The following is a 14,617-nucleotide window of genomic DNA, read 5'->3' as shown; positions in this document are numbered from 1 at the left end:
ACCACCAAAGTGTCTGTCAGGGCTGGGCTTTGTGCACACTGAGGAGGGGGTCTCTTAAGTGATCTCGGGGCTCCCAGGCACCCCAGGAGTGGTAGTGGAACAATCAGAGACTGTGTTTGGCTACAAATGACAGATGTCTGTGGAGAAACTGGCTTAAATAAAGGCACTATTTTTTTCATATAATGAAGAATCTAAAGGGAGGCAGATGGGGGCTGGGACAGTGGCTCCACAATGTCATGTGGCTCCATTTTCAAAATGGCACCCATGTTCCCAAGGCACTGCCACCAAGTTCTAGGAAAGAAGAAGGGAGAGGAGGCTAATGGCCGAAGGGCCCAGTCAACAAGTCTGTTCCTGTTTCAAGAACTCTCCTGGAAGCCTCATCTGTGACTTCCACTTATGACCAGGACTGTGTCCCATAACCACCTCCTGGCTGCAAGGGAGGCTGGGAAGGGTAGTTTCTGAATCTGAGTACTAGCAGAGAAGACAAAGCACAGAAATCTCTGCCACTAGCATCAAACAGTTGATTCAGTTTGGCATCCGTAGGTGAGCAGATGGAGCCCATATTGGTTCCGAGACCATCTGAGGTCACACAACCCAGCAGAGACATACCCTATGGCTGACCTTAGTCTCCAGGCTCCCAGGACAGATCACATGGAAGCAAGGCCAGTCTCAGTGCATATGGGTTTATTGAGCTACGGATGCCATTCAGAGTGCTGGGTTAAACCATAGGGAAGATGGCCATGTGACCAGTGCAATACAGGGGACTAGATTCTCACTCCAGGTGGTGCCCACCAAACAGTATATCATGGATGGAAAGAACCTTACCGACATTAGTCATGGGGCATAGGTGGCTATCATGACGGGTGGTGCCTCCCTGGGAGGGTGCCATGAAAGGCTGCAGGTTAAGAGGAGTTTTGCCTGTAAGTCTGTTCAGATGTACTCCTTAGGGCATGTTCTGTTTGGGGAAGCCGGTAAAATCTCTTAAAATTCTGGGAATTTGGATGGTTTCTGACTTCTTGCTGATCTGGTGCCCCAGTGAGGCCTCACCTACACTAATGACCCCCTCCCATCCCTACCCTTTGGGAAAACCTGACTGTTCCAAGGTCAGTGGAGAGAGGGACTTACAACCAAGAAACCCATTGAAAGGAGAACACCATGGGCTTTGCATCAGGCCCTCAGCCTACATCCCTAACTCGAGGGGACAGGCATACAGGGTGTCCAGACCTAAAAAGGGCAGCAGTGCAAGAGCACTGAGGTCAGCCTGGGAGGCAAGCCAGTCCACTTTCAGTAGGGCAGCAGGGTGCAGATGGGCCCTGTACCCCACGCAGGATGGGGCAGTGACATTGCTGTCCAAGGTCGGCTGTCTTAGAGCAGGGGCTGGTGAGCCAGGACAGGGAGCATGGAGAGCAGGGAGCTCCCAACCAGGAGCCCATCTGTGGAGGACACCTTGGGGGTGGGAGCAGAATGTGGACTTGAGGCAGAAGCTGGGTTCTGCTCTCTGCCTCCACCACCTTCCTCCCAGGCCGTTCATGCCTCCATCCAGGCACACCTGGAATGGAAGTGTGTGGAAGGAGGCACTTGCACGAGGCTGTGCTCAGGGTCCTGGCGGACATGTAGCTGGTCCTGCAGGATTGGAGGCCGCCCACCGTCAAAGGCCTGTATGGCACCATCTATGGAGGAAGGGGTCCAGGGTGGGCTAGGTTGAGAAACACCAGCACAAGGCCCAGCTCCTCTGGGACAGAGACCTCTGGCATCCTGCGGTGGGATGGAAAGCTAGGACATCTACAAGGATTGGCTTCTGGAATGGAAGGTGCAAGACGAAGAATAACAGAACAGACACCTGTGCTAGTAGTGCCTTATAAATTGTCACCCTCACAGGGAAGGGTGACCATTACCAGCCCCATATTACAGATGGGCACAAAAAAAGCTTAGAGGAGTTGACTAACTCTGGGCTGGTAAGTGGCAGGATAGGACTTCATAGGCCACCCACTTTATTCAGACCCAAAAGGCAAGATCATCGATGGGGGCACTGGGAGCCCCCTGGGGGTGGGAGCGCCTCAGAAGGGATGGTAGCAGGAATTTCGCCTGGTTCCATTCCAGGAACTCAGCAACTTGTTTTGACTGCCCCCCCACACACACACACCCTTCTGCAGGGTCCCCAGCCTAGACATCCCTGAGATCCTACTTTGGTCTGTGACCGGGTCTCCGGGGATACCTGGGCGCAGATTTCTGGAGGGGCAGGTCGACAGCAGAGGGGGTGTGCACCTGCATGGCTGCCGCAAACGGCCTCAGTTTCCTCACCGCTAAAATAAGGTTCCGCCAGCCGGAACCTGGGAAGGGGCGGTCAGCGCCGCCCAGCCTGGCCCCTCACCCAAGCAGCGGTTCCTGGTGAAGAGCCCCCGGAAGGCTTCACACTCCTCACGCCGGTTTCCGCTGGCTCCGCAGTCGCACCAGGGCGCCACGCGCGCGCTCGCGTTGTCCACATAGTTGGGAGTGACGTCGGTGCCTGGGAGGACCCCCGAGGGCTGAGTAGTCGGCCCACCCAGGCGGAGGCATCCCCGGGAGAGCCCCAGCCCGCGCCCGGATCCCGGCAGTGCGTACCCACGAGGCCCGCGTAGGCGCGCAGGCAGCGGGGGGCCTGATCCAGCAGGCAGCCGTCGGGGGCGCTGGGGGCCGGCGCGCAGGAGGCCTGGAAGGCCAGGAGGCGGGGCCTGCGCGGCGCGACGGGAGGCGGGTGAGCGGGAGGCCCCGCCCCGCCCAGTCTCCACCCCTCCGGCTCCCACAGCCCTTTCGCATCCGCAACCCAGCCCCGCCCCACCTCCGACCCATCCCAGGTAGCTCCGCCCCGCACCGGCAGATCCGGCTGTGCTCGCAGGCGTCTAAAGGTGCGAGGCAAGAGGGCGGCGCCGGGCCGGGCCCGGAGAAGGCGCAGGCGGGCACGAAGGTCTGGCGCCGGCGCTCGGCGCACGCGGCGTTGGCGCACGGGCAGAAGAGCAGCGCGTGGGTGAGCGCGGGCGGCCCGCGGGCGAAGAAACGGCGCAGGGCCCGGCGGCAGCGGGCGCGGGGGCAGCCTCCGGGCGCAGCCCGCCCCAGGCACTGAGCCACGTATTCGGTGCGCAGCCGCTGGCACCGTGCGTCCGCCGTGCACGCCTCGGCCGCGTCCAAGCATCGGTTCCGTCCGGCCGAGCTAGGGGACCCTGGTGGAGGGGCGGGCAGCTGCATTTCTCCGTGAGCCCTACCAGTGCGCTTCACCTGCGTCCCCCGGCCTCGCCTGATGCGGGGTGCGCGGAACCGAGGAGCGCAGAGTCTGGCTCGGAGGCGTGACCGACTGGCACTGACCCGCCCTCTGTCGCGGGGGCGGGCGGCCACCGGCTCTGGGGAGTCCTGCAACACGTCACGTGTGGATGGGGCGCACCTAGACTCGGCCTGGCCTCCCCCAGACGCTGAAGCCCATCCTCCCCAGGCACCACTCCTTGCGCAGAATGGCCACACCCATTCAAAGAGGGGTCCGCGGGGCTCCTGCACTCTCATAGGCCCCACCTGACGCGGGAAACAGAGCGAGGCTTCTGGGGTTTTGGCTAATGGATATTTATCCGAAATGCCTTTGAGGACAATCTTTGACACGCTGGGACACCTGAGCTTTCTTCCTTTCTTCTCCTCCCCTGCCCAAAGAGATCCTTTGAGTGAATCTATTGGTTTCTGGGTCTCCCTCCTTCCAGACCTTCTCATGCGCCTCCTTCTGTCCCTTACCGCTGGGTCTTGCCCTTCCACTTCCTGATGCTCCCTTCTCGCCCATCTCCCGTGTTGCCCCACCTGGACTCTGGCTTCCCCTGGCCCCTCCACTCTCCACTAGCCAGGCAAAAGAGGGATTCCCTGAAAGGGCTCTGGGCACTGGAGGGCCCATTTAAACCTGGCTGCCAGGGTGTGGATTCCAGAGAAATCCCTCTCGTCAGGCCACAGGGCTCTGTCCTGAACCACAAGGCCCAAGAGGCCATGATAGGTGGTGGCACTCTGCTGGGGGCCAGGCCAGGGTCTCAGAGGAAGGGACTTGGCAGCCCCTTCCTAGGACCTGGGTCACCAAAACCAGGCTACCCCCGCCCCTCTCAGTGTTCTCAGCCCCTGGGAGCACCACAGTCTTGGGGAAGTTCTCCAGCCTGGCCCCACATCCTTCTCACTGAGTGTGTAGTGGGAGGTGGCTCCTGCCTCAGGTCTGGGAGCAGGGTCCCCGTCTGGCCCTGGCCCCCTCTTTCAGGATCCCTGGATTGGATGGCAGGAGCCACAGTGATTCTCGCTGAATAGCGAGATGAATAGATACCAAGGGCTTAGGATGAGTAAATATGTGGAGAGGGTAGACAGGAGAGAGGGGAGCCCTCCCTTCCTGTCTCCTCCCCTTCCCTCACCTCCAGGACGCCAGGAGCAGCAGACAAACTCTGCCCTTCTCTCCCAGCCAAGCTCCTCACATGCCCAGGCTTCTGCCACACAAGCAGCACTTAATGTCACCTAAGGTCTTGGTCCCTCTGCTCCTCTGCTTACAGGTTTCCCTCTGCCAGGAGTACCCTTGCCTCATCTTTACCCTCAAAACAGCACATCTCAGCTCCAATATCTCATCTGCCTTAAACCTTTGTCCGATTCCATTCTCCCCACCCTGCTCCACCCGGTAAAGTGACCCCTCCCTTCACGGTGCCCCAGCTGGGGAAGGGGAAGCCAAGCAAGGAACAGCAGATGTGTGACACCAAGGAATGACTGTGAAGCTTCAAGACTGAAGATGGAGAGTAGGGGCTGGGGAAGGGTAAGAGAGGTGGGAGAGGGGACCCAATAGGAAAAAGAAAGTTTCTGGGACTGGGGTCCGAAGATGGGACTTGGGGGTGGGGAGTGGCGGGCTGCCCGGTGGGCTGCAGGGCTGTCAGGTGTCGGCACACCCCATATACAGGTCTTTTGCCAGTGCGCCTTACTGTGGTTGTGGTTTTTCCCAGATCGTCCTCTTGCCCCCTCACTGCCAGAGCTCAGGGGCCTGGGGGAGGAGGTGGCCACTCACCCAGAAGCAGCAGCAGCAGCAGCAGCGCGGGCGCCAAGCAGAGGCCCATGCTGGGCAGCGAACAGGAGAGGACGGCTAAAAGCAGAATCCCAGCAGGACAGGTGTCCCCTTCCCAGCACCGCCTGAGCCTAGCGGTGGGAACCCAGGTGTCGGTGAGGACACGACCACTCCCATGGGGAGGAGCCCTTGTAGCAGGAATGACGCCCCACCCCACTGAGTCTCCACCCCAGGCCCTGCCTTCAGGTAAGGGGGGGGAGCCACTGAATCCAGCACCGGAATGTGCCTAGGTGGAATCACACACACACACACACACACACACACACACACACACACACACCAATGTAAGGAGACCTTGTCTCTCCCATGCCAAACTGTTAACTTTATGAAACATTGTTCTTTCCCTGCTTTTATACTTCTAACTTTTTGTTGTTAACCAACTTCAGACTTGAAGAAAAGTTGCTAACAAAAATGTCAGTGTTCCCCTTAATCTATCCTTCTCAGGATGGCTTTCGCTATTTGGGATCTTTTGTGGTTCCCCATGAATTTTAGGATGATCTGTTCTATTTCTGGGAAAAGTACCATTGGAATTTTGGTAGGGATTGCACTGAATCCGTAGATGGCTTTGGGTGGGATGGACACTTTAACAATGTTAATTCTTCCAGTTTGTGAGCACAGAATATCTTGCCGTTTGTGTCGTCTTCAATTTCTGTCATCAAAGTCTTGTAGTTTTCAGTGTACAGGTCTCTCACCTCCTTGGTTAAGTTTATTCGTTAGTATTGTTTGATGCTATTGCATATGAGATCGTTTTATTTCTCTTAAAGATAATTTGTCAGTGAATAGAAACACACCTGATTTTTGTATGTTGATTTTGTATGCTGTAACCACAAATTTTTTGGTGGAGTTTTTAGGATTTCCTGTATATAAAATCATGTCATTGGAGCACCTGGCTGGCTCATCAGGACCATGTGACTCTTGATCTCACGGTTGTAAGTTCAAGCCCCACGTTGGTTGTACAGATTGCTTAAAAATAAAATCTTTTAAAAAAGTAAAATAAGAAATAAGAAATAAAATGTCATCCGCAAACAAAGATGTCAGCTGTGGGTTTATAATTATCTGGCCTTTGTTACGTTGAGGTATATTCCTCCTACATCCAGTTTTTTGGAGTTTTTATCATGAAAGGATGTGGTATTTGGTCAAATGCTTGTCCTGCATCTATTAGAATGATCGTATGATTTTTCTCTTTCTATTAATGTGGTGTGTCACATTTATAGATTTGCATATGTTAAGCCAACCTCGCATCTCAGGGATAAATCCCACTTGATCATGGTGTGTGATCCTTTTAATGTGCTATTGAATTCACTGTGCTAATATTTGCTTGAGAATTTGTGCATCTGTATTCATCAGGGATACCGGTTTGTAGTTTTCTTGTATTGTCCTTGTCTGGCTTTGGTATCAGGGCAATGCTGGTTTCCTAACATGAGTTTGGAGTGTTCCCTCCTCTTTGAATTTATTGGAAGAGTTTGAAAAGGACTGGCATTAATACTTCTTTAAATGTTTGGTAGAATTCATCAGTGAAATCATCTGGTCCTGGGCTTCTAACTTCTTTTTTTTTTTTTTTTTTTTTTTTAAGATTTTATTTATTTGACAGAGACAGAGACAGCCAGCGAGAGAGGGAACACAAGCAGGGGGAGTGGAAGAGGAAGAAGCAGGCTCACAGCAGAGGAGCCTGACGTGGGGCTCGATCCCATAACGCTGGGATCACGCCCTGAGCCAAAGGCAGACGCTTAACCGCTGTGCCACCCAGGTGCCCCTGGGCTTCTAACTTCTTAACGTGGACCTTTATCCCACTGATTTTTAGTTCTTTTTGAATAAAAAATACTGTGGCTATAAATTTTCCTCAAAGTACTGCTTTCATGACATACCCAATTTTTGATCATTCAATTTTTATCTTGCAATGTTTTATCATGCAATTTTAAGTATTTTAAGACATGCAGTGTAAGTGGGAGTCCCATGGATCCAGACACCTACCCCCCCCCCGAAGAGTGAGAGATGTATTAATCATGTTCTTTATTTTCTGTATTTTATGATGGTTTGATATCTTGGTTTGGCAGGGGAGGGGGGGCAGGGAGCTTGGTGGCTGGGGTAGAGACTGCCTCTAACCCTAATTCCTAGAGTTCATGAAAATTTGCCTATGAATATGTCTTTCATATGCAGACCAACCAACCCCATACCCCAGCCACCTCCTTTTTCCTAACCCTTACCAAGCCTATATTTGCCCTGCCTGGAATCACCACAGCGCCAGGTACCAGACCATTAGAGACCACCCCTATACCCCACAGCTGGTCAGTCCTGAGCCCTTTATCTTGCCCTGCCTTGCCTTGCCTGCAGAAACCTTAGTACAGGCTCTCCCCTCACTCCTGCTTCTGCCTCCTGATGAACCTCGTGCTTCCCCATGTGGGCCTGCATGGCATGACATGACCCCTTCTCTTGGGAACTGTAAGTAATAAAAACTTTCAGTGGCATTCATCTCTCCATGGCAGTACTCAGGTCATCGTTATAAATCAAAATCTCATGGGTACAATTAAGACAGAAGGCAGCTTGGGGCGCCGGGGTGGCTCATTTGGTTGAATGTCCTACTCTTGTTTTCAGCTCAGGTCATGATCTCTGGGTCCTGAGATAGAGCCCCATATCTGGCTCTAAGCTCAGCGGGGAGTCTGCTTGAGATTCTCCCTCTCCCCCTGCTTGCTCTCTCTCTCTCTCTCTCTCAAATAAATAAATCATATATATAGAGAGAGAGACAGAAGGCAGCTTTAGAAAACTGTCTCATTCAACCTCTGGGGTTGATGGAGTGGACGCCAGTCCCAGCCTGGGGCTGCCTCTTCTCTGCTGCCCATGGCAGGAACGGTTGGTTGTCAAAACTCCCCCAAGTCTTCGTGCCCTCTGAAACATGATTCTGCTGCTCTTCCCATCGAGAGGTAGAGTTTGTCTCCCAATCCCTGGAACCTGGGCTAGTCCTGTGACTTGCTTGTGCCAACAGAGCATTATGGAAGTAAAATGTGCTGGTTGTAGAATCTTCCAGAGGCCTTACAAGCTTCCCCTTGCTTTCTGGCAGGGCTGGGACGGGTGAGACAGAATCACTATTATGAATTCTTCCTTCTGCCTCCGGCTCCAGTGTGGCTTGGCATGACACTGTCACTGATCTGGTCTTCAGTTAAAATTCCGATATCTTGTTCATCATTGGGTCTTTTGGCATTGATTTTGGTCTTTTAAAATACTGCATTAAACTATCACTTACCTTGATTGCTCTTTTTTTGCACTTAAGATAAGTGCATCACTCGCCTTGCCCTAATCCTGGTCCTGCTCTCTCAGACCCTCCCCAGCTGTCATGTGAGCCAGCCTGAGCTAGTCTATTGGAAAATGGGTGCATTTGTCCTCATCACTCTGGCCAACAGCCAGCCAAACCCAGAAGCAGAACTGCCCACCTGACCAGCAGCTGATTGCCAACCCAGGAGCCCAGCTGAACCACCCGCTGAGTTAAACTTCATTTGCCCATTCACAGAATTAGCTGTTTTAAGCGACTGTGTTTTGGGGATGGTTTTGTTACATAGCAACAGCTGACTGGTAGAGAATTCTTTCACGAAGCACGGGGAGAGCATAAGTGGCTTCCCAGAATCTCCGAGGGAGGCAAAAGCGATGGGGCAAAGGTGTCATGCAAGCTAGGTAACACCATCCCCAGGTACATTGGGGCCCTGGCTGCCATCTGAGGCTCCACCCACCAGCTAGCACCCCTTGAGACCTTCAGGGAGACTCACAGAGGCTCAAAGGCAGCGTGTCTTTCTTCTGACTTCTACTTTGGTGTCCTTTTTAAAACAGCTCCCACTGTCCCCTCCCATGGGATGGAGGAGAGGCTGAGTAGTGACCAAAGAGAGGGGGCTACAGCAGACCCCACACTCCTCCAAAACCTCAAGTGGAGGACCAAAAACAGGGGTGAGGCTGAGGAAGCGTCTGAGGGACAAGGCAGGAAAAGGGAGGGAAGGGGGTCCCAGGATTTTGTCTGTTTTTTTTTTTGTTGTTGTTGTTTGTTTGTTTTTGGGTTTTTTTTGCTGGGGCCAGGCTCCAGGGAAGTGGACTCCACGTGAAACGTAGGGCCCCTAGAGCTGGCTTCTGGCCCGGCAGTCACTGGTCTCTACAGAGCTGGGTCTGGGTAGACTACATGTAGCAGACACACCCAGGCTCCCCGGACAGACGCCTCTCCTGATGCCCATCATGACCCAGCCTCCCCTGGTGACAGGAGGTCAGTGACTACGGAAACTTTGCTCCTTGAACTGATAGATTCTTGGGCTGGAGTATGTACCCTAACAGGATCCCCTAGTCCTAAGGAATGGGGACAGCATTGGGCACCTTCTGATAAGGCTCTGGGGTCCTGGAGTGGATGGGGCAAGCTCAACTCAGGGAAGAAACTTGCAGGCTGCCAAAGTGCAGGAGGTCTGACTCTGGCTTTGCCCCTGGGAGACCAAGTCCCTGGAGCGGCTGTCAGCAGTCGACGGTCTGTAAGTATCCTCTTGGGAGCTCCCTCTCACCAGAGACAGGATCTTTGGCTTTTGGACTTGACCTGCTGAAAATGAGAGGAGGGGTCACCCCTGAGGGCTGGGATCCTCTTTCCTCCCTCAGTGAGGAACAGTGACCCAGGAAGAGATACAACTTCTCTCTCTCCCACCCTTGGGGCTTCCAGCATCTGGTCTCTGTGACAACAGCTTTTCCACAAGGTCATATCTCATGGGCATAATAACCCAAGCTCAGAAACCTCAGAGTAGGGGGCGGCATATGAGGGGCAGCAGAGGTGGGTGGATGAGGTGGGGAGGCCCCCCTACCTTGGGGTTGCAGGCAGCGCCACAGGGAAGAGGCTTCTCAAGGTGGCTCCTGGGCTCTGGCAGAGCTCTCCAGGTCTGCAGCAATGGGTGGAGGACACATATTGTGACCACAGTCAGGATCCTCTGAGGCAGGGTGGGGACAGGGGCCTCGAGGTGACTGGGTGCTCCATGGAAAGGAGGCGGGCCCATCTGGAAGGAGGCAGATGGCAAGAGCCCATCCTTTGCTTCCCTCCCCTTCTCCTCCTGCGCCTCACTCACCCAGGGGCCGAGGCTCTCCAGTGGCTGCTGGGCCCAATTCCAGGGGGTGAACACTGCTGGGGGGGCAGTCCCTGTTTGGGCCGTCTTTGGGCCTGAGCAGTGCGATAAGACAGCAGGAGGTTGGCGCAGTGGTCCCGAGAAGGCATGCCCGACCTGAGTTCTGCCTTGAATGAGTCTCTACCCTTCTGGTCCATGTCACTGCCTCCAGTTCCCTTCCTGCTCCCTCCTGGGAGAAGTCCCTGCGTTCCAGGCTCCAGGTCCAACTCCTGCCCTCCCAGGGCCACAGGCACTTCTCTCTAGCCCTGACATTTCTCTCAAGCTCTGCCATCACCCCAGCATCCAGGCACCCTCCAGATATTGGCATCTCTCAGGTTCCAAAGATGGGTGGACTTCCTCCCCAGTAGCAGCTATACCTGTGTGCCTTGCCATTGGGTGGCCCTGCTGCCCTCAATGACTCCCAGCCACGCCTGGCGGCCCACGTCCCATCTCCCAGAGCCTTGCCACGTCCTTTGCTATCCCTGTGAAACAGTCTCCACTGCCCTCAAGATTCTGCCTTAGTGGTGATATGCGGTTGCCCCCCACCCCGCCCGGCCTCCTTAGACACACCAAACTCTGGGCACCTTGCTCCTCCCCCATAGACCTGCAATCACTGCTCATCCTGTCAAAGTCCTCTCGGAACCTGGGACCTAGCTGGTGCCCTGCCCCTGTCCAGGCTGCCTTCTGCCCCAATCTCTAGCCCAAACCCTGCCCATTCCCGCAGCTTGTCTGGAGCACCCCCAAGGCCAGGCTGTGTCAGATGTGCCACAGGGGGCCTCCCTTGCCCAGCACCCAAGTGATCAACTGGGTGAGGGGCAGGCCCTTGGCACAAGGGCAGCCAGCCCCATAGCTAAGCAGCGGTGTGGAGTGAAAGGATGTGCTGGGCCCAGCACTTGAGGACTTGAAAGGTGTACAGAAGAGGTTTAGGCAGAGGAAGTGGGAAAAGGCTGACAAGTCATGAGAGGCGAGGAAAGTCTTGCAGGGCACAGTGGAGCAAGAACCGCAGGATGAGCGGGAAGAGCAAAGGCAGTCTAGGGTGAGGCAGCCCCTGGTGGGAGACACAGAAGAGGAGGTCAGGAGGGGCTGAACCACCGCAACCAGGAGGGGTTGAGGGCCCCATGGAAATCCACACGCACCCATTGTGGCCTCCAGCTCAAGGCTCCTTTCCACCACCTCTGCCCACCTGTGTGTAGCCAGGGACCCCACCCCAGCTCCCCCAGGCCCAGCCGAGTTCTGCAGAGCAGGAACCACAGGAGTGAGCTCAGAGCCTACCGACTGCATGTGGCATCCCTCCTCGAGCCCCAGAGCCATTGCTGGAGACGGGATCCCGGCTGCCCGCAGCAACACCAGGCCAGGCCAGCCCCCGGGAGCAGAGGCAGCAGAAAGCTAAGGATCACTGCCAGCAGGAAGGCCTTGTGGTCTGTGGACAACAGGGTAAGGCTGAGTCCTTAGCAGGTGCACCACCCCAGCCCCTCCCCACTTGTCCCCCATGGACACACTTTCAGGCTGCGTAGGGCCACTGTCCACACTGCCACCAAACCCTGGCTTGTCGCAGGAGGGCGGAGCCCAGCCTGGAGCGCAGTGGCAGTTTTGGTTACTGTTGCAAACCTACAGAGGAGAAGAGAAAAGGAGGATCCCATGGGATCAGGAACCCCAAGGCCACCCCCCCATCACCTTTCTGGCCACTCACCCCATGGCCATGGCAGGCTGCCAGGCATTGCTCCAGCTCCCAGAAGGTAGTGTTTCGGCAGCGCCTGTCCTGGCACACCTATGGGCAGTGTGTGCACTGGGCAGTGAGGGGGAGGGACGCTCCCACCGGCTGGACTCAAGCATTAGGGAGGGGCCGGGGTGCAGGGCTCACCATGCTAGGTCCACACTGGGTGCCTGGCTCTACCAGGCCCAAGTTGAGCACGTCCAGCTGGACCCCGGGCAGCAGGAAGACTCCCCTGCAGGTCACCTCCTGGCCTCCTAGTCCAACCGTGGAGTCCACCGGCACCGTGTGCGGTGGGCGTGGGCGCGGCTCCCCGCCCAGACACTGCAGCTTCCCGCACTGCGCATCCCTGGGGAAGAAGGTGTAGGTGCTCAAACAGCGAGAAGTGTCCTAGCCCCAACGCACTATCCAGCTTCCTCGCCCACCTTTGCGCACAAGGCACGAAGCCACCCTTGCCGTCCTCGCCGCAGTTCCCGTGGGCGTCTCCCGCGGAGTTCACGGTCTGGAAACAGGCCTCTGGGGCTGGGCTGGAGCCTGAGGAAGCATGGGTGAGACCGCGCTGGCTTCAGTACCCACCCCCCGGGACTCCCCCGCCCATCTTCCCTGGAGTAGAAAACAGCGCAGACCCGAGGATGGGCCGGGGTGTTCGGGTAGTCTCACCAGGCCCCCAGAGCTGCTGGCACTGCTGCTCGAGTGTCGGACACGCGCCATCCCAGCAGTAGCCCCGGCCGCTGGCACACGGCGAACCGTCCAGTAGGTAAATGTCCGGGGGGCAGTAAGGGGAGGCGCCCGTGCAGAACTCCGGGAGGTCACAGTCGCCCACGGCTCGGCGGCACGGCACGCCAGCTGGCTTCAGCTACGCAGGTGACCAGGTGGAGGGAGGGTGGCCGAGGCACAGAGGGACAATAGACAGCGCGAGACCCACGCCAATAGCGCGGCTCAGAGGCTGGAGGGCCAGGCGGGCCCCGCGGAGAGCACAGCCAGCACCCGCAGGGGGACCCGAGCGCGCCAGTCAGCCAAGACCCCCAGGCCGGCTCGCAAGCGCCCCCTAACCCTCACCCCGAGCCTCCCACGCCCTCACCAGGCAGCGCGCGCAGCAGTCCCCGTGGGTGCACTGGGCCCCCGCACGCAGCGAGCAGTTGTGGGCGAGGCAGCAGGCGTCCGGGCACTCCTGGAGCCGAAAAGGGGACGTGGGACCCGGTGAGGACGCCGCGCCCCAGACCTCGGGGGAGGGGACGGGCGGGCCGCCGGCCTCGGGTCCCGGGGGAGGGCGGGAGCGCGGACCTGACCTGGCTGGCGCCGCAGTCACAGTCCTCGCCGTCCTCCACGAGGCCGTTGCCGCAGCGTGCCCGGGGCACGAGGAGCCTGGAGTCGGGCGCGTTGGAAAGGCACGCCCCGCCCCCTTTGCGGAAGAAGGCGCGCAGCTGGCGGCGGCTGCAGGCGCTGAACACCCGCGGGAACGGGCGCCTACGGGCGGGGAAGGGCGTCGGGCGCGCGGGGACCGCCACCCTCGGCCCCCCGCTCCTCTCCGATCCCCTCCCACCACTACCGCCTGTACTTGGCCACAGCCCCTGGGTGCGCGCACACCGCCTAAGCGACCGACGGCCCGGATCCTCTAGAGGCAGCGCCCAAAGAGGGCAAGTAACCTGCACAAAGTCACACTGCGAGCCCGAGGCGGGAGCGCGTCACGCCAGGACCAGGCAGCCCAGGACTCGAGGCCGAATCGCGACCTAGCGCTGTTACTCCCGGGGTTAGAGAATCCTTGCTAGAATGTTCTAAAAATAATCTTCATTCTTTTGAGAATCCTCTTTTTCTGCGTTTCCTCTTTTTAAGCGTCATAAAGAACTCTCGGGGCTGGTGCTTTGATCATATCCCCATTTTACCGAAGAGGAAGTCGAGGGATAACCTTTTCTCCCAAAGAAAGGGCCGCCGAGGAAGGCCCCCGGGTCCAGCGGAGCCTCCCCCGCGGCCCCTACGCGAGCAGGGTCCGTACCCAGTGGCCGCGGCCATGACGCAGCCGCCGGGCTCGGCCGCCGCCTCCACGCAGCAGCCGTCAGGGTCGTGGCTGAGGCCAAGGCTGTGACCTATCTCGTGGGCCATGGTGGCCGCTGCGCCAATGGGGAGCTCTGAGTGGTCCTGAGAGGGAGTGGGGACGGTCACGGCAGGCTGCGGGGACGCCTCCTCCCCGCACCCCTGCCCTGCCTCCTGCTCCCGTCCCGAGTGTGTGTGTGGGGGGGTGAAGCTCACCGTGCTCACGCCTCCCGAGCTCTCGGCACGACACATGCCCTCGATGGGCGCCAGGCCCACGGTGGCGCCCTGGAAGGCGCGGCCCCTGAAGGCAGAACGCAGTGTGACCCGGCGGGGCCAGGATTCTAGGCGATCGGCAGGGGCCCCGCGGGGGTGGCGGAGGCACCCACGTGAGTAGCTGCGCCGAGTCGTGGGGCCGCCGTGCCCACAGCCCCCGGCGCCAGTGCAGGAAGGCCCAGAGCGTGGCGTTCGCGTCCGGCGTGACGCGGCTCTGGTCCTGCTCCGTCCACACTTCCAGGCCGGTCAGGGCCACCTGAATGTCCAGAGTCCTGAGAATCTGCGGACGGGACGGGGGTGAGGACAAGAGGTGCCACAGCACCGGTGCTCCTTCGTGGGGGCGCCCTCTCTTCTCGTTCCCTGGCCTCATCTCCAAGCCTGCCACACTCCCCTAGGACTTGC

The 14,617-nt window shown here is 57.6% G+C and overlaps 2 protein-coding genes across 13 annotated transcripts in view; both read right to left on the bottom strand.

The window, feature by feature from the left end:
* Nucleotides 1–667: 667 nt before the first annotated feature.
* Nucleotides 668–3,729, bottom strand: GFRA4 (GDNF family receptor alpha 4). 2 transcript variants are annotated; one of them, XM_040638051.1, is made up of 5 exons: nucleotides 2,809–3,729; nucleotides 2,598–2,762; nucleotides 2,372–2,525; nucleotides 1,579–1,670; nucleotides 668–1,446 (listed from the first exon to the last, which is right to left on the bottom strand). In XM_040638051.1, the coding sequence occupies exons 1-5, from the start codon at nucleotides 3,727–3,729 to the stop codon at nucleotides 1,366–1,368; spliced, it is 1,413 nt and encodes a 470-aa protein (XP_040493985.1). In that variant the 3' UTR covers nucleotides 668–1,365. The 2 variants fall into 2 exon arrangements, with proteins under 2 accessions (XP_040493985.1, XP_040493986.1); XM_040638052.1 differs by having other exon boundaries at nucleotides 2,372–2,506; nucleotides 2,602–2,711; nucleotides 2,852–3,729.
* Nucleotides 3,730–8,596: 4,867 nt separating this feature from the next.
* The window catches only part of ADAM33 (ADAM metallopeptidase domain 33), a 13,669-nt gene continuing 7,648 nt past the window's right edge, over nucleotides 8,597–14,617 (bottom strand). For 5 of the 11 annotated variants that reach the window (XM_040638050.1, XM_040638043.1, XM_040638041.1 and 2 more), the window contains 14 exons: nucleotides 14,329–14,495; nucleotides 14,159–14,243; nucleotides 13,905–14,047; nucleotides 13,201–13,378; nucleotides 12,993–13,082; nucleotides 12,572–12,767; nucleotides 12,337–12,445; nucleotides 12,062–12,260; nucleotides 11,891–11,968; nucleotides 11,700–11,808; nucleotides 11,473–11,620; nucleotides 10,165–10,256; nucleotides 9,907–10,029; nucleotides 8,597–9,650 (listed from right to left, as the gene is read on the bottom strand). In XM_040638050.1, coding sequence (XP_040493984.1) covers nucleotides 9,944–10,029; nucleotides 10,165–10,256; nucleotides 11,473–11,620; nucleotides 11,700–11,808; nucleotides 11,891–11,968; nucleotides 12,062–12,260; nucleotides 12,337–12,445; nucleotides 12,572–12,767; nucleotides 12,993–13,082; nucleotides 13,201–13,378; nucleotides 13,905–14,047; nucleotides 14,159–14,243; nucleotides 14,329–14,495 — 1,680 coding nt within the window. In that variant the 3' untranslated portion in view covers nucleotides 8,597–9,650; nucleotides 9,907–9,943. Of the gene's footprint in view, nucleotides 9,651–9,906; nucleotides 10,096–10,164; nucleotides 10,257–11,472; nucleotides 11,621–11,699; nucleotides 11,809–11,890; nucleotides 11,969–12,061; nucleotides 12,261–12,336; nucleotides 12,446–12,571; nucleotides 12,768–12,992; nucleotides 13,083–13,200; nucleotides 13,379–13,904; nucleotides 14,048–14,158; nucleotides 14,244–14,328; nucleotides 14,496–14,617 lie in introns of those variants that run through there. The other 6 variants (XM_040638040.1, XM_040638046.1, XM_040638045.1 and 3 more) reach the window with 6 other exon arrangements.

This window comes from Ursus maritimus, unplaced genomic scaffold (genome assembly GCF_017311325.1).
Source record: "Ursus maritimus isolate PB19 unplaced genomic scaffold, ASM1731132v1 scaffold_22, whole genome shotgun sequence".
NCBI classification, from domain to species: Eukaryota; Metazoa; Chordata; class Mammalia; order Carnivora; family Ursidae; genus Ursus; species Ursus maritimus.
Note: the sequence above shows the minus strand (reverse complement) of the source record. Positions and strands in the feature narration are given on the sequence as shown.